Source organism: Columba livia, chromosome 4 (assembly GCF_036013475.1).
Source record: "Columba livia isolate bColLiv1 breed racing homer chromosome 4, bColLiv1.pat.W.v2, whole genome shotgun sequence".
NCBI lineage: Eukaryota > Metazoa > Chordata > Aves > Columbiformes > Columbidae > Columba > Columba livia.
In genome coordinates this window covers 57,694,616-57,718,585 of record NC_088605.1, presented here as the reverse complement: position 1 = coordinate 57,718,585, position 23,970 = coordinate 57,694,616, and the positions used below count along the sequence as shown (strand labels likewise).

At 41.8% G+C, this 23,970-nt stretch overlaps 1 protein-coding gene and 1 long non-coding RNA gene across 19 annotated transcripts in view; one reads left to right on the top strand and one right to left on the bottom strand.

Annotated features, from left to right (window-relative positions):
• Positions 1-2,017: 2,017 nt before the first annotated feature.
• ZNF827 (zinc finger protein 827) overlaps positions 2,018-23,970 on the bottom strand; it is a 198,649-nt gene continuing 176,696 nt past the window's right edge. For 8 of the 18 annotated variants that reach the window (XM_065061919.1, XM_065061921.1, XM_065061918.1 and 5 more), the window contains 6 exons: positions 15,814-15,951; positions 14,097-14,268; positions 12,526-12,692; positions 9,257-9,448; positions 8,967-9,144; positions 2,018-6,100 (listed from right to left, as the gene is read on the bottom strand). In XM_065061919.1, coding sequence (XP_064917991.1) covers positions 5,293-6,100; positions 8,967-9,144; positions 9,257-9,448; positions 12,526-12,692; positions 14,097-14,268; positions 15,814-15,951 — 1,655 coding nt within the window. In that variant the 3' untranslated portion in view covers positions 2,018-5,292. The other 10 variants (XR_010472373.1, XR_010472372.1, XR_010472375.1 and 7 more) reach the window with 10 other exon arrangements.
• LOC110356949 (uncharacterized) lies at positions 15,948-23,182 on the top strand. Its single transcript, XR_002410310.2, has 3 exons — positions 15,948-18,565; positions 19,639-19,764; positions 20,546-23,182. It is a non-coding gene; the product is annotated as an uncharacterized LOC110356949 (long non-coding RNA).

Sequence of the window (23,970 nt, the reverse complement as noted above, 5' to 3'; positions counted from 1 at the left end):
TGGATGATATAATGCAGATGTCTGTCTGGTTGGAGCACAACGGATATATTTTTCACACAACATGTATTTTAAAACATGGCTCTGCACAAATTATGCTATCCCCTGAAAGAAAAAAAAAAAAAATATATATATATATGTATATATATATTTCTATAGTCAAGTGTTACAGAAAATTTTAGACGTTTTTATTTATTTTTTTTCCAAAGTCTCTCTTAAGCCTTGTTCTGCTGGGCTCATGGTGACTATGGCAGGTGTAGGATTATAAGAAATAATTCTGCTTGAAAAAAAAAAAATGACAACGTGAAGTAAATTATTACTATTATTAACATCTATTGCATATTAAAAATATATGTAGATTCAGAATGAAAACAGGGCAGTTCTTGATGTCCTGAGAGGGTCAATACATAACTGAGATATTTTCTATCACCACACATGCATATTGTTGTTGATACAGAAGAGGCAGCTAGGGACAGCTGAATTGACTAAAACTGTGCAGGTCTATAGCCACCTGCATCAAAGGATGGTGGCTCTTTGTCGCATATCTCCTCTTTGGGGTCTTCTGTCAGATGTATGGGTTTTGGCAATGCTAGAGAAGCTGATTACAAGAGGAAGTTTTGTGCTTATGGTTGAGATTTGGCCTGATTTTTTAAACAAAAGTTTAGAGTGAGACCCGAGGGCTGGAGCTGCTCCCAGACTTGCATGTAGCTGGTGGCTTAGGCAGAAGAGTTCAGTCTTCTGCTCAGCCCCCTCCAAGAGAAACAGAGACACTGTCAAACGGTGCAGGGTACTGTGCTTCACCCCTCTGCCAGCCAAGGTGCTCTGTGACTCTCTCCCTACACCTTCTCTGCTTGTTTTGACTGAACAGCTGAATCTATGTCTTAAATAATTTTCTCAATTAAATGAACGTCTATAATAATTTACAATGGAACTGTATAAATTTACATAAGATATAATCAGGACCTGGTAGATCAACCTCTGAAATACCTTTCAACATTATACCAGAGAATTTGCACGATCATCTTTTAATTACTAGGATAAATATTTATGTCTAGTGCAAAAAAAAAAAACAAACCTCAGAGAGTTATCCCTTTGTATTTTCTATTACAGATGTAGTGCGCAAGACCACCTCTTCTTGAACGTAAATACCAGCCTCTTTTCAAAGCAAGAACTGCCTGCCCTTTACCTAACGAGTCACCAGCAGAAGGAAGAGCACTGGATTCAACAACACACAAGCCATTAACAGCACCACGTACTCCACAAGGTACTGACAGAAAGCCTGAAAATTGGTGTCCACACCTCAGTAAAAATAAACATAAGGGTTTTTTTTCACTTGATTAGACCTTAACACTACCCTAACTGAGGGCAAGGGCAATCCACACGTATTTAATGTTAACATTGATTTATCTGAGGATAATTTTTTATCTAAGGAATACCCAGATTTTTTTTCCTTGGTTAGTGTTTAAATACTCTGGCTTCCTTTTAGGATGTTCGCAATCTTTCCTTTTTCAGTGGAGCCAATAGTATCTTTGCATCTTGGAAATTTGTCTGCTCTTAGGGTTTCTTTCCTTAGCTTCTTCTGTGCATTTAAATTATTTCATTAATCTTTGGTGGAAAAAAGACCCCTTTTCCTATGATATTGACAAAATGAAGACATGGTATTTTTACAATAGAAAAACTACATTTCCACAACAGTCTTTTAATGCACAATGTTCCTGAAGTCACTACATAGCTCCTCTTTATGAAAGGAGTTCTGATTTCATTGGGGCTACTCCCAAACCACGTCAGGCTCACCAAACTACTGCTTAACGCACCGAGAGAGGTCCTATCGCCATCCTGGGAATATCAGCTTTATTTCTTCATCAGCTTTTATTTTCAATTTAAACCATTGATAACATCTTACCCTTTCTCTGCATATCTTCTGGTCTTGTAGGAGAATCCTTTCCCCATTCCCCCAAATCAAGCCTAGAACTATTTTAGGTGAAACAAGAGAGGATAGAAACCCAAAAAGAAACAAGAATATAGTCAACCTTTTTAATTAGAGTATATTGTACTTCCAAACTGGATACACTAGAAATTGGCAATGCAACATAAGATGCAAAGGAATATACCAGTTACTGTCAAAATGACCCTGTACAGCCTTATAATGCAAAAAGCTTTATACAATACAAATTTTTATTAATGTACACAAACCTTGACAGAATGATATTTGAACATAATACAACAAGTTAAAAAAAAAAAAAGACAGAAGAAAGAAAAAAGTGCTGAGAACTTCAACTGAATTACCAAATGGAGAAACACACTAGCTTTCATTAAAGAATGCATAGTGAAAACCAGTATGAAATTACGTTTATGGTGGGGGGAATTTATCAGAGCTGTTGGTCGTTAGTCAGTAGGGGGTACCTCTGGACAACATTCCTTTCTTTAGTCTTGAACTTCAAACCAATTATTTTAATATGCATGATAAATACCATACTTTTTTTTTTCTTAAAAAAATAAAAACCTCCTAACACACTTTTCCTTACAGAGAAAATTTCTATAACTTGCCAGAAAGAATTAATTTATCCTTTCCAAAGTGCTAAGCAAATTTGCCAGGTACGTTAAACATTACTATGTCAGATACTGGGTACAGCTGTCAAACACGTGGCGTTCACGTGCTGACAGCTTGTTCTTGGAAGTTCCAGCCCTATTCAAACTGCAGTTTGGTTTACATAAAGTGTCCCACTAATACTCCTACTTCTTCCTCCTAGACAGCTGTACTTTACCTGTCGGTTTGAAAAACAAGCTGATTGGAAGTCTTTGCTCTTCTATGGTGGGGGTCTGAGATACAGAGTGGATTTTAAAGAACTGGTAGAGTTTCTGGATGCAAATTGCATATTTCATGCTGTCGAGAGACTCGGTGTTTTATGCTTTTTTACTGATATAGCATTTTGTCTTTTGTCTGTACTCTGGTGTGGGGGATGGGGAGTAACCAGGAGTTGTAAATGAGTAAAGCATGGCAAACAGGGCCCTGAGTTAGGTAGGTGTTTACAAAGGTTTACAGGTACTTTGGAACAGATGGCTTTTCTTCGCTGCTTAGACAGACAGAACTGTCACATGCTCATTAGAACCAAAACTGTCTGCTGGAATGTAAATAAAATGGTGGGACTTCTCTGTCCTTTAATTAGTAATTCCAAATGACAACCTGCTACTATTTTGGATGTTTTCCCCTTGTAAGTGGCTTGCAGTCTGTTAACAGGAGTGCACAGATCAGGGTGTCTTCCCTGAACAGGAAGAGTTTGGTCATGACAGTGGAGAATGTTTGGCCGTCTCAGTGCAAAACGAATGTAGGAATCTTGCAAATAGGTTAAGTGATTCAAGTTTTGCAGCAACAATGTATCTCTACACAAGCTTCATTTAAGAACTAATGAAGACTGAGATTGTGTTTCTAGTTGTGCATATGGCTAAGAGCCCCTGTGGACCAGAAATACCTTTCTGACCTGGGGTGTTGCTCTAGTGCTGTCACAAACAAGGGGCTGGCTCCAAGTGGCCTGTCAGATCCCCCCCATCCCACAAGCACCTGCAGAACAAGTTCCTCCGGGACAGCGTGAGGGTGGGTGTGTAGCACATTAGATGTGACTCAGGGCACCTCCTACGGTGGCTTGGCCACGGGACAGAGAGGGGACTCTGACAAAAGGTAGGTCAGACATCTCTAGCACCTGGTGAAAGACAACGAGATCCGAATCCAAGAGACACCATGGAAAACAAGAATCCAGTAAGAACACATTCCTGTAAATCACATGATAATTTTCAAAGGTTTCTGACTTTATATACTTCCAATTTTAATGCAGAGTAATTATAATCCTGGATATTAAGTTGTCTAAGAAACACAAATCAATTAACAGTCAGTTAGCTTCTCTTCTTTACGATCACTTTTAGCATTTTTGAGATTAACAAAGGTTATACAACCAATCCGCATTTGCTTCTTCCTGCAATAAAGTGCTACATATAACATGTCATTTTAATGACCACAAGTAGGAAGGTTAAACAAGTATAAAGTCAGCTTCCTAGCAGCGTACGCTCTGTCTGCCATTAACAAAAAGGAATAAAGTATTACTAATAACATGGAGGGTATCAATAGGACTGTAGAATTTGCAAGTACAATTGAAATATTGAGGGTATAAAAGAGAACTGTATGGTTCAAACAGCATATTTTTATAGCTTCATATTTCAAAGAAGATACTGGTACCTTTTCAAATATACAGTTGTCTTACTTTCAGCCCACAGAAAATTTTTGTTTTTTGCAAGTGAGAAACAAACTAGTGCAAGACTAAAGCACTGTGCAAAACTGCCTTTTTTTTTTAGTCTGAGTATTTATACCCAGAATTCATCCATACCCTTTTTTAAATCCCCTCGTTGGATTTTTTTCCACCATAGAATTTTAGTTATACAAGTTGTTCCTGCAAACTAAAAGGTAACCACTGCATAACACAGTATATATATATATATATATAATATTTATATGCCCTTTTAAAACAAAAGATGTATGCTATGGCCCAGGCGCAGGTGTTTGTTACACCTGTGTAACAGTTAAGAATTGGGCCTGCCGTGTGGCTGTGTAGACTGCACACACTGCACGTGCGTGTGTGTGTACATACACACGCTTGTCATTGTCACACTCATCCTGCAGTGCTGAAAGCAACTTCTTCCTCATCAGTCCTGCCCCAAATCCTCAAACCTTGACGACCGAGTTCAAGGCATCAAACAACTAAAGGAAGCTGCAAACAGCACTGAAATAATACACTGAGCCACCCTGAACTAAGCGTCGCGCAACTCTACAGTTCAGGGGGAGATGGAGGGGAGGGAGCAAGTGTGTAAAAAAGGGGAAAAGAATAATAATAATTAAATAAGCCACTACAAGGGATGTGCAAAAGCAACGTCCTGGCACGCTACAGGCAGACTCTCTTTCACGCACCCGCACGCACACAAAGACCAAAAATAAAATGCATCAATATGTAATCTTACAAGTGCTGATTGCCATTAAGGACACTCTTTTTCAGCTTAACAAGACAAAATAGTTTCTTAGATAAGAGTACTGGGAACATGCCTCTGAAGGTAGAAGTATGCAGTAGGTCACCTCTTAAAGATTTAATAAAGCAGCTTTCATGTCAATGCAATAAGTATACACACAGAGCCATTTTCTAAACCTTACTAATGATATAGCACAAGTGTTCGTTACCTCTTCGGTCTACATTTTGCAGCAATGTGTACCTGCTGGGTTTGTTGGGGTATTTTTGGTACAGAAAGTAACTGCCCTCAGACAGTTTCTGCCCTTTCTGTTAGTCCAAGGTAGGCAAGGAAGGAGTGTTTCGGTGAAGAGGCACCTCCTGGTGCAGTCTGAGGTCTGGGTGGATGGAATGTGAGCTCATAGTGGTTTTTGGGGAAAAACATTGTTAAAGGAATAAGGTGGGCAAACTCTGAGTTCCAGTATTTATCAAAGCACAGAGAAGTGCCATTGATGGCCAAGGCTTTCACTGCCAGGTTTGGCTCTGCCCTGCTGCCGTGTGCAGCTGACAAAGCCACTGTTTGCAAAGCCTGGGAGGCAGACATAACGGAGAGGGGTGACAGGAGGTTTCTGGAGCTGTTCACTGGTAGGAGTGGACTGGCTTCCTTGGAGGTTGAATACTGGCCCTTCTTCTCCTCTTCGGAGCAGTCCCCACTCTGGTGCTTCTTCACGTGGCGGCTGAAGACAAAAGGGTGGGTAGTCTTGAACAGGCACTCGTCACAGCTGAAAGTCTGGCGTGGAGCATGCTTCAGTTTCTTGTGCAAGTTGAGATTGTCTTTGCGTTTGCAGCTGTAGCTGCACTGGTCACAGTGAAAAGGGCGCTCGCCGGTGTGGACACGCACGTGTTCAATCAGCTTGTTGGCGGTCTTGGACAGGTAGCCACACTGGTCGCACTTGTAATGGTTGCCAAGGCGGTGTTCTCGGATGTGCATCTCCAGCTCCAGCTGATTTGCTTTCACTGTCTGGCAGATCCGACACTTGTACTCCATCTTGTAGTGAGTCTTCAGGTGGCACTCCATCGCTGCGGGGCGGTTAGTGGAGTAGATGCAGAACGGGCACCTGGCAACACAGCAGGGAAGGGTGGGGACAGAGAAAAGAGAAGTCACTCAGCTGGAAGACCCATGTTCCTGGTTTAACCCTGTCATTCAGCCCCTCTCTGACCTACTAAAGAAGAGAAAAGGGCCCTTAGTTCTCCCTGTAAAGCCTCTTTAGAGTACCTGGTTCACCTCGACATAAGTCTTTACTTAGAGGAGGTATTTTCCCCATTTAATGGCAGTAGAGCTCACGCATTCCTAGGAAAGCACTGATTCACTCTGAAGGAGCACCCCTTTAATCTTCTGGCTTACCTTGATGGGGAAGATTCTGCAAAGGAGGCCGGGTAGTGCAGAGGTGGTGACTGATGCACCGGTACTTTGTGTAACGACATTCCTAGTGTTTGCACGAAGTCACTTTTGCCATTTTTTCCATTAAGAAGTGCTTTATAGTGAGTGTTTACAGATGAGTATGAAAGCAGCTGTTTAAGTAAAGATGGAATAAACTTGTAATACCACACGTACAGCAAAAGCTTAGGAAATTCCTTTTATGTGACCTTGAACAATAAGCTTGCTGGGTGTCCTGCTAGGAACAGCTGAAAGCCGGTCGCTTAGGATGACTTGTAGGGATTCCCGTTTCTGGGAGATGAGCTAGCCCTGCTCAAAGGGGCCGTGTGCTTGGCAGTGTTTGCCTACAGCCGCCTCTGCCATGGCAGGAATTGTCCCTGTGTGGGAACAGGATGTGGACTCTGCTTACTCACAGCAGCAGCGTCCGGACCGGGGTGGACGTGGCAAAGGGCCTCACCCTTGGTTCCTGGACCAGGAAGGGCCGAGAAGGCTGCAGGAGGGAATCTTGAAAGCTTGGAAGGAAGCCTGATCTGAACAAGGCTGGACATCAACAAACCCAAAGCACACCTGCTATTGCTTTATGCAATTGAGAGGAAGCTGGTGAGGACAGCTGCCTGCCAGGGCTCTCTGCTGTATTAAACAAAGCGCGCTCCTTTCCAGATCTAGGTGGTGAACTAAAAGGGCAGGTCTAGATAAAAAAGATACAACTAAGACACCTGGCTGTCGTCTTACAGATGTCTCCACCTCCTGCTGCGCTCACCGTTTAGCAGGTCTGCTAGTTGTGCTCTGTCATTTCAGATAATTTCTAAGCAGAGATCCTTTCCTTCCATGTGTGCTTTCCCTTGCTACAACTGGTTGCACACACAGGTTTGATATTAATCTACCTGCTAGTTGAGAGACTTTTGAGCACAGTGAGTAGTACGTGAGGACAAATGGATACTAAAACATCTGCACACTTTTCCTGATGCACATCAAGTACTCTGATCCAGAGAGGGAGCCTGGCATTGAGGCTGCTAACGTGATTAGCTCTATTGCAACAGAGGATTCAGCTGTCTGTGCACACATACCTCTCCTGGGCTGGGTGCTCTCTGGATCAGAATCTCAGATTTTGACCTGGAGCTGGAGGAATCATGTTTTTTTCTCTTCCCTCACAGCAAACAGGAGACAGAAAAATACAATTTACTTAGATCTCTTCAGGCTCTTCTGGACGCCTTAAAAAAAAAAAAAGAAGCAGAGCTTTTTCTTAGGTGCAGCTTTCAAGGTACCTCATTATTACTTGAGTTGGGCAGGAATAACTTATGCAGACTGAGAAGCCCATTCTGTCAGGAAGGTCTGAGTCATAGGTCATGGTTTTTCCTTGGTAAATAGAACAGAGTCTGTGCAGCTTAAACCCAAAGTGCATTAGGCAACTGGTCTGTACGTCCAAGGCAGACATCCCGTCGTTCTGGCACACTACTTGTTTCTCAATCTGGTCTTCATCCCAGATTCAGTCATCACATCTCAAAGTGACCACAGTTCATGGAACTACTGAGCTGGAGACCAGATGCTGCCTGGCAAACAGAACCAGTTTTCAGAAACTGCAGTGCAAACTGATGGAGCTACTTGTGGTAACATTAAATGCCGTGTGCTCGTCACGTGAGAGGTGCAGCGCACTGAAAACATTAGTTTGCTCAGCAAGAGCAGCTGAAGCAGGGAGGCCTGTGCTGAACCCTAGCTGGGCTCAAAGTGGCTTCAGCCTCTTTTCCTGCAGCAGCTGGAACAAATGGAGACCAGGGACATGCATCTTGCATAACGTCACATTGCCCACACGCAGAGAACGAGCATATGGCCCCAGCAGTCGCTCCTGCCCTCAGGGGTCCAAACTTGACATAAGGGCGCACTCATTCTCTAGAAACACTGCTCTGCGCCAACAGACCTTAAAGGACACCACCTTAAGCCAAAGCCAAAGGGCTTTTTAGTTAAAAGACTGTACTACTCGTTACATGTTAATTTATACAACAGAGATTATTCTGGGGCATGCAAACCAAAGCAGAAAGCATAGAAGTTATTAATTATTGTAGAGGACTAACTTTGCATTAGAGTCTACAAAGGTTATAAACTTTAAGGTTACAACTTCATACCTAGTTGCACAGACTGTACAGGGTTTAGTTTCTTTGAACCAGGTGCACAATAGAGCGTGTGGTGTGTGCTCTCTTTTGCTGTGATGCCTTAAAAAACAAGCCCTCTTAGTCTGCCAACACTTCTGTGCAGTGCTGCCTCATTCTCTGTGGGACCCATCATGTACTGTCTCCTATTGACTCGCAAAGGGAAAGGACCATACTTTGCTACAGCTCTGGGACAGTGGATACTACATCAGCTGCTCTGTTACCGATCTGCTCTAATGATGCAAGCATATGCTAAGGCAACTGTAAAAGACTGGGCTCGGGTTACATAAATAAAAGGAAGCCCAAAATCTGGATTATCAGTCATTTGACTTGTTTTTGCCCTATCCCCACAGTATTAGAAGTGCTTAACACAGTAAAAGTTTGTGTACTTGCTTTCCTTACTTGAGCCCACCGGTGGGGACAGTGTGACATTTCTTGTGCTCCAATAATTGCTCAGGTGTCTTCATGAACTTGTGGCACACGTCACACTCAAACATCCGTGTGATCAAGTGGATTTGCAGATGGCGCTCAAACATATTTTTTGTTTTGCAGACGAAGTTACAGAAAACACACTCAAAGCCTGAAAAATAATAAAAAAAACCATCACCACCACAGGCAAATATATTCCTTACATTGTGGCCAGATCCACTGCATAGAAGGTGACAGTTTGTATTTGTTTAGCACTGGTTTACCTTTCTCTGTTTTCTCTTCAGTGTTCACTGAGGTCTGGCTACCAGGCACTACAGAAATGACCAGCAGGTTGTTTGACGCCTTGGTTTTTGGGGTTACATCTGCATCTTCTTTGCTGTTGGCAGAGTCACTCAGTGCTGACAGTGAAGATGACGACGGACTGTTAGATTCACTGGGTGTCTTCCTCTCTTCAGCTGAAAAACAGGAATAAAGAGCACTAATTAGTAGAGCAGATTAGATGGAATCTCAATACTGTTTTACATTTCAGGAAAACTATTTGAATATATATATCTAAAGATATGTGTTATTTAACTATATATACTATGAAAGTATTTATATTCAAACGTGTTTATAAACAAGTCTGACATTCACTGATCTGTTAAGAAACTGTAGTTGCACCCTCCTTCCTTTTTATTAGTGTTTACGACAGTACATCTCTCAGTTTATCCTAGAATATAGCCTGTCTGTGATGGTGGTGGGAAGGATACATACATACATACAACTCTACCTCATTACCAGGCTGAAAATATCCCAAAAAACCCACTTTGATTATCTCAGAGTTCAAAAACAATGAAGAACTTGTCACTGAGAAAGGAAAAAGTGCTGTGGTGGTAACTTTGGGGTGCAGAAACCAAAAGTGCTGTTGATGACCTACAAGTCCAAGCTAAAATTCCCCCACTTTTCCATTTCTGTGGGTCCAAGGAGTACATTTGGGAGGAAAGGCAAAGGAGAATAATCTCACTCAACATACTGAAAAGCAGCCTCAGTAATGACTGTAAGAGATAACAACATGGTCTCAAGATTTATCTGTTGTTATTAAGACCTCTTATTGAACATAATTAATTAAAAACTCCATTACTTTACAGGATCTAAAGCTGAAGCCCCTCAGAGTTTTCCTTATGTGTGCAATAAATGCAAGAAATTCAAACCCCGAACCCTATCACGCACTGGAAATGAACGAGAATCAGAGTTCTCTTATGAACCTGCAATGAGCCAACAAGGCAAGGATGGGCAAATTATTATCTCCCACCTCTGTCTTGGTTTAATCAGAGCTGTGGTAAAAAGAGACTTTACTAAAACTTCATATTATCTATCTCATAAAGTCCCCTCTGATCAAGGCTTCTGCAAACACCAGTACCTACGTGTCTAGCTTTAAACTGATGAGCAGCAGCTTTAAGTCTAAGATAAAAATGTAGGAATGCACTAATGAAATCTGATGACCCAAGCTGTCAATAGGGAGGATGACTGGGATATCATATAGAAAGATTCACTGACCTTGGGGGCCAGAGTAATAGAAATAGAATGAAATTTAATAGTACAGAGCACAAGGTTATGACCTGAAGGGCCAGTAACAAGAATTTCTGCTACAAATGAGGAGTTCTTAAGTTGGAAACGGTCAAGGAAAACAAAAGAAGAATCGGAGCAGGATATGGGATGAATATGAGCAATCGGCATGGGGGAGCCTTCAAGGAAGGTAAATATGATCACAGAATGTTATTGTGTGAGCTATTGCCGGTAGTTGCTGCTGTTTTACAGGGCCACCACTGCTTATTGCACGTCACCTCATACACCTTGTACAGCTGTGATTGCCTATGTCGAGAGCAGAGGTTCTAACAAGAACATATGCAGCGAGGGACTGGTACAGTGAGAAAATTGTGCTTCATATGAGAAAAAGCTCAAAGTACGTTTAGAGGGGAAAGGGTTGTTCTTCATAAATATACTCAGGGAATAAATACTGTGGAAGGAGGGAAGAAAGGTGGAGGGAATGACAGGTGGGCTGCTGTTTCAGATCGAGGACAGCTCTGGCACAAGAAAAAAGTATGTGTATTCTAATTATTAGTACGACACATTCTGGCAATTTTAAAAAGGTCCATAATCTTTAATGCAGGAAAATCTGCAGCTGCCTGTCTGTAGAAATATTTGGTTTAAAACAATTACACTTGTTTGAAGACACATGCTAACATCCTTCCAAACAGGCCTTTTATGACTTGGTAACCTCACAGAATAAGGGACTGGGGTCAAGTGACCCAGAAAATCCATTCTGTTTTTAACTCTCTGTATTTGCCACATGTGTAAGCATTTGGCTGAACTGCCAGTTTGACAGGGTAAAGGAATAACAAGGGAGTGTTTTGCCTGTCTTTAAAAGACAAACAGCAGCTCCAGTCTTTCAGCCATGACAGGAACACACAGTAGAGTACAGCTCAGTTTTAAGCTCTGATGCAAGCTCTTCATATGGCTATGGGTGGCATTTCTCATTTGCCTTGATTGCACAGAGTCGTGGTTTACGTGGAGTGGAGTTAGATGCAAACACCTCAGATAGCAGGGAGTAGTGCTGAGAGCTACACTGCCATAAAATCCCTTGAGGGCTTTCCAGTAGTTTGTATTTCTGTAGTTACATCTAACTTAGGTATCTGTGAGCACAACCAACTGCATTCTTCTCACCCTTCTCCTTCTCCACCCCTCCCGTTTTCCCAATTTTATAGCTGGAAGGACAGGAAAAGCAATTTAGCAATAGAAAATATGTGCATTTCAGGTTTAGTATTGTCAACACCATTTTTAGTAGTTTGTGACAGCAAAATGCTTCTGCCTGGTATTATAAGAGAAATTCATTAAAAGGGTTCTAATTTTATTCTCCTTAAATTATACCAGATTTCATTACTTGGACTAAGCACATGGAGCTTGTTTGAAAACCACTATTGCACTTATCTTTGGGTATTAAGTGAAGAGGACCAGGGACAGAACATATGACTTGTTATTTAATGTAAAGTTACACTTATGGTATTGCTGAATTACAGCGTCAACTAAACATCAGCGTGAAATTCCAAACTGATAGACTGTGGAGGCAAACACATTGAAGAGCGAAGCTCAACATTCTGCGTATTTCAAATTTACAGCCAGGTATGCGCAATTAGCACTCAAAGTCACCTTATCATCACTGAAGTCGAACTAGGATTTTGATGAAATAGTAAACCAGTCAGAAAAACAAACAAACTACGCTGACTTCAGCAGGGGAGGGGATCTGGGGGACAAGGGGAATAGGAAGAAGGAGGGCTAAGTAGCCCTTCATTTATTTTGCTAAGCTTGAAAATTGATCTGCGCTACCAGATTATTTGCCTGGCTGGAGTCCAATTCACTTCAGCTTTGAGAGATCAGGCCTTAATTAGCAAGTGCTTCAGTGAAAGTGAAGAGAGTGCTAATGGGAAGTGTGAAGGTTGCAGCTAAAAAGCAAGGAAGAGAGAGATGACTGCAGCTGGGAGAGGGGGATCATCACCTGTGTGCTTGCTGTTGACATGAGCCTTCATATCTGCCTCTTCCATGGTGACAAAATCACATGCTGTGCAGCAAATCGAGAACATCCACTGCTCTTTATCCACATGGAGGGACATATGACTGACAAACTGGACATTCATCTCCGTCTCAAACCCACACACATGACAGCTGTAGGCAGAAGGGAATTCAAGAGTAAGAAACTTTAAAAACCAAACCACAAACAGAAGCGTGTTGCCCTGCCCTGAATTTGCAAGAAAAATCTCACTGCACAGATTTCTTCTCTTCCTCACCGTTCAATGTTCACTGGAAAATTCTTTTGTCTGCTGAACTGCCTTTTCACTGATGGCCATGCCGATGTGATTAAGGGCAGGCACAATGCAACAATCCTGGTACACGCTATAATGGCGCTAAATAATCGTAAAGTTAATTAAAAACTACAGATTCCAGATGCTGCGCATCACCTAGCTGATTCCTTTGGGCAATAAGAGGCATTGCAGTTTTGCCAAGATGTTTAGTATGGCTGATACACTGACAAACGGAGAGCTTGCTGCACACTCCAGGAGTTATTTTCAAGCCCTGGAATGGTTCCCATGCCAAACTGGAATCTTGTGCAAAACTGCCTGGCAGTTTCAGTGTAAGCAAGTAAAAATGGGTTCAAACATTTCTTATGCTTGACTGGAAAACAGCAGTCATCAGCTCTGCAAATAATTAGCAGGGATACAGATTTCACAGCCAGTGCATAAACAGTGATATTGAGAGGCAATGGGAAGGACCCTTTAATTTAACTTTTTTTTTGCCGAGTCCTCCCCTTGCTTTGATTAGGCTGTTAACATTTAAAACAAGCCAAAACCATTTTAAAAGGCATATACTCCAGGGCACTATTTTGCTTTCCCAGGGGGATGGACTAAATAATCTAATCCAGCAGGTCTGATTTATTTCTTACTTCTATGATTTTGTAATTAAATCTGCTCTTGGCACCATGACTAAAACTAAGAGTGATTTGGTAATCATGCTTGGCCACTAGTTGCAGAGCACACAACAGTGCATACAATGAGGAGAATGCCCAAATATCCATTTTATCTAGGCTACTCCTTTTAATTTTTCAGGCTAATTCTCCTAAAAGTTTTCCTTCTTTCATCATGTTGTTCACTCAATATATATACCTCTAGCAAATGGAGGAAACGTGTATATGGAGATAATGATTTTTATTATGCTTTACTGTCCCATTTCATAGATTTGGCTGAAAACAATGGAGCTGTCAGAAGTAACTGGAAGCACAATGCTTGAGATTTGCCATGAATCTGTGCACATGATGGGATGTTTCCAAACACAGAACTTAAACGAGCCCATCTGCCTCACAAGGCCATTTAAAAAAATCCAGCTCCACACCTCCCAAAACCCAGAGTCTTTCCAATGGCTAGCCAAGCCAAACAGCGTTGGCTTTTGCTGCTCAACCTAAGTCAGAGATGGGCAAGACAAATACTTCCATGGCAGTTCCACCCTGCAACACCTTAGCAGGCAGGTAAGACATTGAGTTTCCAGCTGGTGCACAGCCCTTGCCTGGGTCCTCACCTGTAGTAATAAGGGTGCTTCTTTCCATCGCTGCCTTCAGCAGTGACAGCGCTGACAATGTCCTCAGTGTCTGTACTCACCAGCTTCACAGAATGGACGGTCAGGTGCTGGTTCAGATTAGCACGGCACTTAGCAGCATAGGGGCACAAGTGGCATTTGTATTTTCTCTCTTCTGAAAAAGAAATAGAAAAACTTCAATGTATACTTCCTTTTGAAGCAAGCTATTCATAAAGCTGCCAACCACCAAGTATGCATCCCTTTGGGCTTCTCCAAGCAGCTTTCAGAATGAGGTACTTTGGAAGCTCAACATTTTGGAAAGCTACACCAGTTCACAGCATTTACTCAGAAAAAAACTCATTTGGAGGTAGTTTAGGGGTATTTTTTTTTTTATTTGGACTACCATTTGTAATCAGACAACATAAAACTTTATAAAGGGGAATACTAGGGCAACTGCAGCTCTGAGAGCTGCAGCAGAGCTTGGACAGAAAAATGTCAATAACCTACAACTAGTTCCTTTACCTAGCATCTTTTATTTGATTTTGGGTCCAGTTATTCTTGAGGTTGACCATGCGATCACTTGCAGAGAGCTGATGGTTGATGATTTTGTATTAAAATCTGAGGGTGGGGAGGAAAGGGAATGCTGTAGCATTAGGCCAGTTCTGAATGCAAACTAACACAAAAAAATCCAACACCCACTCAAGGAACAACTAAAGAATTTAAACAAATTCATCATGAGTTTCTGACGCTTCACAACTTTTAAAATAAAAAATTATTTTATTGTACATTAAACATTTCTAAGTCCTGGCAACAATTTTTTTTTGTATGTGCCAGGCTTGATTTTGCAAAGAGCTGATTCAAAAAACCAAACCTTACATCAGCTTTTACAGCCTTTCCCTTTGAGGAGCTGCTGCTCTGAATTTAACATATAATGCTACAAGAGTTAGGGGACAGAAATTCAACAGAGCAGCTTAGGACTGAGAAAACCTCACAAAGCCACAGAACAGAGCATTTGAACCTTTTCAGCGTAGCTCTGCTAGATGGTACAACATACACTGGCATTATACCAACAATATTTTTCAGCACTGTATCAGAAATTCTTGCTTCCAAGTCTTGTTTTGCACGGTGCACCTCAGCAGGCTGACAAGGCGCATCTTCCATAGAAAGACTCTGTTAGTCTCAGTTGATTTGAAGCTGACTCACTTTAAGAAAGTGGTATGGGGTAGGGCAGCCCCTGTTCCCCTCAGAAAAAATAGGTGATGAAAGCAATGGTGAATGATGGATATTAAATCCTTGCTGTTTTACCAGATCTGAAATACCAAGGCTGAACCTTTTGTTGTTCAGTAGCATTTAAAAAGCTCATCAGGTGAATGTAAGAAAGGCCAAGGGCTGTGCCTTCTCTCCAGAACTCCATTAACAGGCTTGGTTAACTAGCTGGTATCTACAGGCTGGTCTATTGGAACCTGGACAAGCTTGAACTTACACATTTTGTAAAGACAAATTACAAGTAGGCTGTAAATAAATCAAACGTTAGTTAACTCCCTGAACATCCTCCAATGTTCTGGCCTGTTTCTGCGCCTGGCTCTGCTCTAAGTGCAAGGAGCTGAGGACGGCTCACATGCTCTCCTGCTTACCATCTTCCATCTCTACTTAAACAAACCATGACTAGCATAGAAATTTCCTCAGTGCTGCAACAACCAGCCCCTAAACATCGGCTTACCTGTGTGCAGTGAGAGATGGCGGGACAGAGTCTGCTGTCGACCAAACACTTTTCCACACACGTCACAGGGAAAGAGCTGGTCATTAAATTTCCAAGATGGCAATCCATTTCCCACCTCCAGTCCCAGCTTTTCAGGTTCTGTGCCAAAACCGACATAAACAGAGAGTCGTATTTTAAGAACTCTCAAGACTTTCAGATTTCATTCAAATAGAGTTCTGTAGGTGCCATATAAAATGCAACGCCTCAGCTGGCTGCTGTGTGATCTGGCACGTGAGTTCACGTAAAAAGGAAACTCCCAGTGATGGAAAGGAAACTAATCTTTTGTACAGCATCTTTCATACATACTCTAAAGCAAAACACTTAATCAAAGTGTTCTAGACATAGTCAAAGAGGTAAACCAGATTACATAAAGAGAGAAAAGTCAAGAGTGAGCAGGGCAAAACGCTAACCTCTCATTCTGTTTTTGTGGAGAGACCATTTCTTTGGCTTTTTCCATCACGCACTTTCACCTGGTGCATGAAGAAGGCCTGGTCTGCGATGATGGTTTATTTTACACTGGACTATTTTTCATGGCTGATATTTTCTATTCTACTGGCACAAGAACTTTTACTACGTGAGCAGTCTTACATTGAAGGAGAACAGAAGATTGCTCAAACAATAGTTAAGCCAAGAGGACACAGCATGCCAGTGAGTGGGTGGCATCCAGGGTAAGGTCTACCCAGCACCTACTGTCCCCAGGCATCAAAATCCCCAGCAACTCAGAGGGCTATCCATTGGAAAACAAAGACCCTGAGTGAGACATTATCTTTAAAGAAGTGTTTTTATTTGCTTCAAAACCAGAGAGAGTCTGCTGTACAAAGAAATGAACTCCATACAGCATAAAACACTGACATGAAGGCACTCTGTAAGGAAGTAGAGAGAAAAGGTCTGGGAACAAGGAAGAGAAAAAAAGGCACAGAGTGCTTCAAGAAGCATGGCCATTTTGGATCTGGACAGAAGGGAGCACAGAGCCGATGGAGACTGGGGACAGCAGTGGTACTACTTAGCTCAACATGAGAAAAGTACCAGCAAGCCTTGTGTAAAGAAATGTTCTCTGCAAGGGTCCTGAGGAGAAGGGCCGGCTGAACTAAGAGGTGCACAAAACTGCAAAGGCATGCAGCAGCTTTTAAAATGTAACAGCCAGTGGGGGTGGGGGTGGTTTAAGACTTACTTCTGCTAAAAGACCTTTTGTTTCTGCTGGAATGGAAGATGCAACATGCAGAGCATCTTTCTCTAACCTGACACTGGCTGTGGGTTTGCTGCCCAAACCAGCTCCACCAGTGCATGTGTGCATGCCGTGACGGAGGAAAACTATTGGGCTGAGATTGTCAGGAGGGGAACTGAGGAGTATGAAAACATCACAATAAGTGTAAGTTACTATCGTTGAACTTGGCACAAAACAAAACAAAACATTAATCCAACAGAGCACTTGAATAATGAACACCCTTTTTGTACAGGCAAAACATCACCAACAGTCACCTACCACTGCAAATTTGCCTGCCATGTCTGAGTGTCACAGACAGGTGTCCAGACAGCTCCCCTGTGGTTTAGGCAAATACTTGTCTAATACTGTGGTTAATTTAAGCAACAATAAAAACAATGCTTCATTTTGGACAGAGATTCCACATAGCAATCTCAGTGAGTTTAGGGAGGGTCATACTTGCCGGCCCCTTTCAGCTGCTGTTACTTTCTCCTGTGACCCTCTATATGTACAATATTCAGCACACCACAGGAATTATGAGGCACTACTAAGTGCCGCCACACAACAACACATTTTTCTCAACAAATTTCTAGTTAGAGAACAAGTTCTGCCTATTCAAAGTAGTCATTTTGTGAACTTAAAAACAAGACACCCCATCCCTCATTCCCTAAGGGCTCCAAGTGACCCATAACCTTCAAGAACTTCAACAAATAATGATTCTTTTCATTACCATCCTTGAGTTCAAAACAATGGAAAAATCTAGCTCTGTACTAATGCTACAGATATTTTAGCAGAGGTTTTTGAGTACATAATCAAAACAGCACTTCAAAAGAGGGAATATGGAAATAATTATAAGAGAAGGTCACAAGGGTGTAGGCTGCTTCAATATGGTCACAACAAAAATGAATTAATTGGGACACACACCAAACAAGCAGGCTCAATTAAGTCAATAAGTCTCTTTAACAATTCACTTCAGCATTAGTCATCATCCCTCCTTTATCTTTTAAGAGTATAATATCCTCTTCCCTATGGTGGATTTTTAGCTGTCAGTTCTGGGAAGCTCATGGGAAGCTGGAAAAATATCAGCTTTCTGATAAACCTGAGCTGGTGAAAGCTGGTCCCTTGCCAAGCAGCTGCATATTTTTCGTTGATGCAAAAGAAGATCCCGTAAGTGTTTTGAAGGTACATCTTTGAAAGGTTTATTCCTGGAGTCCTAACTACAGTGCTGCTTTCTTCTCTTTCTGCTGAATCTTTTCTCTGTAGCAAAGTGCTTTTTCTATTCAGCAAGCTGCTTAGTCTGTTTGTGACAAACCAGAGTTGGTCTCTAGTGCAACAGGAGCCTCAGCACATTGTGGAAGATTTCTCAGCTCCAAGAAAACCACCTGCTTCCACCCACCTTGCCCTCTGGGCAGCTCTGTCTGCCACAACTGGAGCTGTGTGTCCATACAGTGGTCCTGAAATCTCACCAAAAGGTACCCAGCAACCGATCTCGCCAGTGACCTGAAGAATCAGGTGAGTCAACATCCACCTTCAGTCCCTGGGTTCTGCCTCTAATTAATGCCGGGGAATGGTATTTTCTGTGAAGTGAGGACAAGTCCAGTAACTCTGGGACCATAACAGTGGTTTGTGCACAGCGTCCTCTGTGTATCCCAAAGCAAGGCAGTCAGCATCCTTATCCTTTAATAGTACCTTACACAGAGGGTCACCCCGTGGCTGGAAAGCAGAGAGACTGAGACCAACTGATGTTACATAATAAATCACCCTTGTGAGAGACAGCCCACAGAAATCAGTCTGTCACCATGACATCCCTATACTAAAAAAAAAGGACTTTGTATAGATTTCTGCCTTAAACAAATACCCCACAGCAAATTACAAAGCTTTTATGTTAGAAAAGCATACATGACAAAATAATATTGAAATTTTAAAGTAACAGACTGCATTCCTGTATGGGTTCTGGAGTTTAAAACAAAATATGATCAGTAAAATCGAAGGCCTTCAAGTTCTCTAGTACATCATTAAAAAGTAATAGATTAAGACTCAGTATATTACAGGCTAATAAAAAATATTTTTGAAATTGTTCTGCACAGAAGTCTCAAGAGGTAAATATTTTATGCAAAGGTAAAACCTAATTCTCAATGAAATTTAGTTAAATGCATCTTTATCAATGCCTTTTCTGCCCTTCTGCATCACCTGGTATCATTTTCCCATTAACCTCAAGTCAACTTCATAACAAGTAGCTGTGTAAAGCTGGTCATCCAACATGGGGTTTGAAACCGCTGGGACTGCCACCACATGAATTTTCCCCGAGGTGAGGATGAAGTGGACATCGACTGCAGAAATATTGTTCTGCCCCTCCTCTTGCCCCTTCAAATACATTAATTTCTGGCAAACAAAGCCCAGCACCTGAGCGAGTTGCTATTACATTACTGCAGAATGAAGCCCCAATAATCCAAGGGGAAACGGTTAGTGACCTGCTACACCACTTGTACACCCACAAGTCCATGGGGCCAGATGGGATGCACCCAAGGGTGCTGAGGGAGCTGGCAGAGGTGATCACTAAGCCACTTTCCATTTTCTATCGGCAGTCTTGGCTAACTGGGGAGGTCCCAGTTGACTGGAAGTTGGCTAACGTGATACCCATGTACAAGAAGGGCCAGAAGGATGATCCAGGGAACTACAGGCCTGTCAATCTAACCTCAGTGCTGGAGAAGGTAATGGAGCAAATAATCTTGAGTAACATCACATGGCACATACAAGAGATCCATATGATGAGGCCCAGTCAACATGGGTTTATGAAAGGCAGGTCCTGTTTGACCAACCTGATCTCCTTCTATGACAAGGTGACCCACCTAGTAGATGAGGGAAATGGATCCACACACCTTGAACCCTGTGTTCATTTTTGGGCCCCTCACCATAAGAAGGACACTGAAATACCAGAGAGAGTGCAGAGAAGGCAATGAAGCTGGTGAGGGGCCTGGAGCACAAGTCTGATGAGGAGCAGCTGAAGGAACTGGGGCTGTTTAGCCAGGAGAAAAGGAGGCTGAGGGGAGATGTTATCTCTGTCTACAACTACCTGAAAGGAGGTTGTAGCATGGAGGGTGTTGGTCTCCCAAGTAGCAAGTGATAGGACAAGAGAAAATGGCCCCAAGTTGTGCCAGAGGAGGTTTAGATTAGACATTAGGAAAAAAATTCTTCACAGAAAGGGTTGTCAGGCATTGGAACAGGCTGCCCAGGGAAGTGGTGGAGTCACCATCCCTGGAGGTGTTTAAAAGGCATTTAGATGAGGTTTTTAGGGTCATGGTTTAGTGCTAGAGTTAGGTTATGGCTGGACTCTATGATCCTGAGGGTTTTTTCCAACTGAAATGATTCTATGATTCTATCCCTTTCCTAAGCTGTTAGGCATAATTCTGCACATGTACATATTTTCACTTTTCACATTTAGCGATTAATTTCTTTTTTTTTTATCCTCAAACTGGTAATATCAATATGGAGAGTGCACTGACCACCCCTTCTGAAAAGCCTTTAGCCTGACTTTTGTCAAGAAATGCTGAGAGAGGAGACTGTTGCTGGTTGAAGATGTAACTGAAGAAGAGAATAAAGCGTGACCTGAATACATAAGTAACTGTCTGGAGTCACTGAATCAGCCTTGTGACTGCTAGTAGCTGTCGAACACAAAAAGTTCCCCAGGGACTGGCTTTGGACTCTGATATATGGTACTTGGATTATTATTTTCTTTAATGTAGCTTAAATATTTTTTTCAATTACTGCTTCACAGCCTTTTATACTACATTATATTTTAATCTGTTGTTCAATGCCATGCCTAGCATTTATACTAGCAACTGAAAGAATGAAATATTTAACCAAAAAAGATAAAGCTAAGAAAACAAGCAAAAAGTATCATGAAGTGTCATTCAAAGAAGATAAATTCATATTTATAACCTTTGGTGATTTACTGTCTGCTCTCACATTCTGTAATTCACTTAAAACAGCTGCTCCTCTGTTTCGTCTTCACACCTCCATAGACCTCAGAAGCAACAAAATCCACAAGGGCAGATCCTTATGGTCACATGGAAGCATATGGATAGAAATTAAATAGATTGTCCTTTGCAATAGGTATTCCTTGAAGATGTGGAAGTGAGAGGTGTTAATGAGCCTTAACAAAGAAGGTCAACATTTATTATCTCTCCATTCTTCTGAAAGAGTAGATCATATTTATACTTTGGGTTATTCAGACAGTTTGACACCACACAGATGGTCAAGAAGAAATCAGGTAAGTAGGTTTGAAAACGAAGTGAACAGGAGGGAGAAAACAGAGAGTGGTGGTTGGACTATTTTCAATCAATCCTGCTTGCAATCCAAATGTGATGAAGAAAACAAGTCAGATGTCTAGAGGGTCTGGTGACAGAACAGCCACCCAGCATGAGGCTGAGGGCTAAGAGGGAGAGACAGCCAAACTCAACAGGCGGTGAATTGGGAAAAGGCAGATGAAAGTGGATCCAGAACAAGAGGAAAGGAAGTGTGTAACACATCCCTCCTCGTAATCCAGGGGATAAAGCTTGATGTGACAAATATGAGATGCAGAAGGAAGCTCCCACAGGAGAAAGCATCTAAAAAAACTCCACCAAACCAGAAAATGAAGAAACTGACTGAGAAACAGTGCTGGACAAGGTAAGGAGGTTTCTAGGAGCCCATGGAGAGAGGATGAATGCTGCCAGTAGGGCAGATGTCCCACAGCAAGGCACCTCACTTTGCTCTGAAAGACTTTGATGGCTCAAACAGGCATCAAATAACTTTTGGTTACCACCTCGAGTGGATTGCTACTCGCCTGTCGATTTGTGATCTTTCAGGTACCACACATTTACCCAAGAGGTAAATATAGTGTGAATGTCACAAAAGCTTGTCCCATTTGTAAGGTTATTTCTATTTTGTTGCATCTAAAAGACAAAAAGTTCAAGAAATGATTTATTCAGAAAAAAGGTATGCAGGTCAGGCAATCATGCAAACACTGCTTTAAAAACATTTATTTGGTCAAAGAAGTTTTCTTTCCTTCTTCTCTCTGCACTGATCTGTTATTATAATGTCTTCCTACTTTCTGCAGTGTCCCCGTCATCAAAGATGCATTTTATTTCTTTGGAGCCTTCCACTTACATGTTCATCTGTCACCTCTGGCAAGCACACTGTATTTAAAAACGGAGAACTCCTTTTGTGAAATATGTAATTAAGGCTTGCTACAAGCTTGTTTGCTGAAAGCCTGCAAAGGGCTCACAAGCTCAAATATATATTGACTGTATGAAATTGCAGCATTCCAAATACTATATATCTTACTCCTTTCCCAATTTACTTTCACAAAGGGTTTATCTGCAGCACCAGAATTCTTATTTCTAGTAAGTCAGTTAAAATAAAGAGAGGAATACTGCAGTTCCTCAGTAAGATATGTCCTGCAACTTCTTGAAGGATCCTAAGCGGTCCTGCAGTCTTCACTTGTCACCACCAGCACCACAGCAACCTGTCTGGCGTTATTTTAGGATGTATCTCTTACTGTGAGCAGACTCATCCACTATCAGCCTGAGATAAGCAACTTCATTTTTCACATAAAAATTTTGTATGTTCTCCACAAAACCAAAAAGATTTTCTTTTTTGTTCTGACTCAAGCCTCCACTGAAATTCCAGGCTGGTTTGCCTGACCCCCTGACCCCTTGGCAGTAGTGGGGTCTTTTTGGTTTGGTTTTGGTTTGGGTTTGTTTTGTTTGTTTGGGTTTTTGTTTGTTGGGTTGGGTTTTTTTCAAATGCCTTTTTGTAGCTGTTGAAAGCGGTCAGTGCTGTACCCCACAACACCAATCCAGGGGCAACTGTTCAGACAAACCCACATACCCCAGTGTGCGGCCAGGGCTGAGCTCGCCCCGGTCTGGGAGCCTTGTAGCACTGGCAGCAGAGCGTGAACAAAGGAAGCGTCTATGTAGCCGTGCTGTCAGTCACAACATGTGTCACATATCGTAAGTTATTTAGAGGGATTTAATAATACTCTAAAAATAAAAATTAACACAAAATATTTCTCAAATATAAGAACCCTAGTTCCACTTGCAAGGAGGACATGGACTTTTTGTTTCGTAAGTCCTGAAAAACACATCATCAGACAATCTGGATTGCAGAACAACTGCACAGAGGAAGCAGAGAAAGTTTCCTTGCTAAATAAAGAAACTTCACCAGCTAAGTTACATGCTCTCATTTTTCTCTCAAATGCTTTTGCAAATGTCTAACATCACTATGGTATGCAGCAAAATGCGGTAGTTACGATACTTTAAAATCCATGACATGGAAGAAAATAGAACCCAAGTGATTTTATGTATCAGTAACATGGTGCTTAATTTGCTCTTTTTAAAAACATCAACCATGAAAGCTGGAAATCTTTCAATAAGGAGCTTGTATGACCCACAAAAAGAAACATTAATATCGTGCATAGAAGTATTCCAAATGTGCAACAATAGGCAACAAGGTTGCCTTGCAAGGGTCACTGAGAAGTGATAAAGATGTTGAGGTTTGTGGAAAGAATAAAAACAAATAGAAGATGAGCTTTAAATATGCCTCCATAGAGGAACATGGTAAAACAGCGAAGCCCAATTCACTGCTAAAAATGAGTCTGTTGCTCAAAAACGGACAGTCAGCAGCAGGGTGAGAGAAACACAACCTGAGTCAGGGCAAAGACCAGGTAGGGACGCGCTGCCTTCCAAACACAAGGCCACTCCACACCTTCTAACTCTGCTTCAAAGCTAACACCCATTTAATCTTCACTCACACAACAGAAGACTTCTGAATAAACAGTGAGGCTTATGATAACCTTCTCTGCATTATAAAGCTTTGAGATTTGCTTTTGTTGTCTGTCTTAAGCTCAGTGTGTAAGAAACAACGAAGAAGAGAGA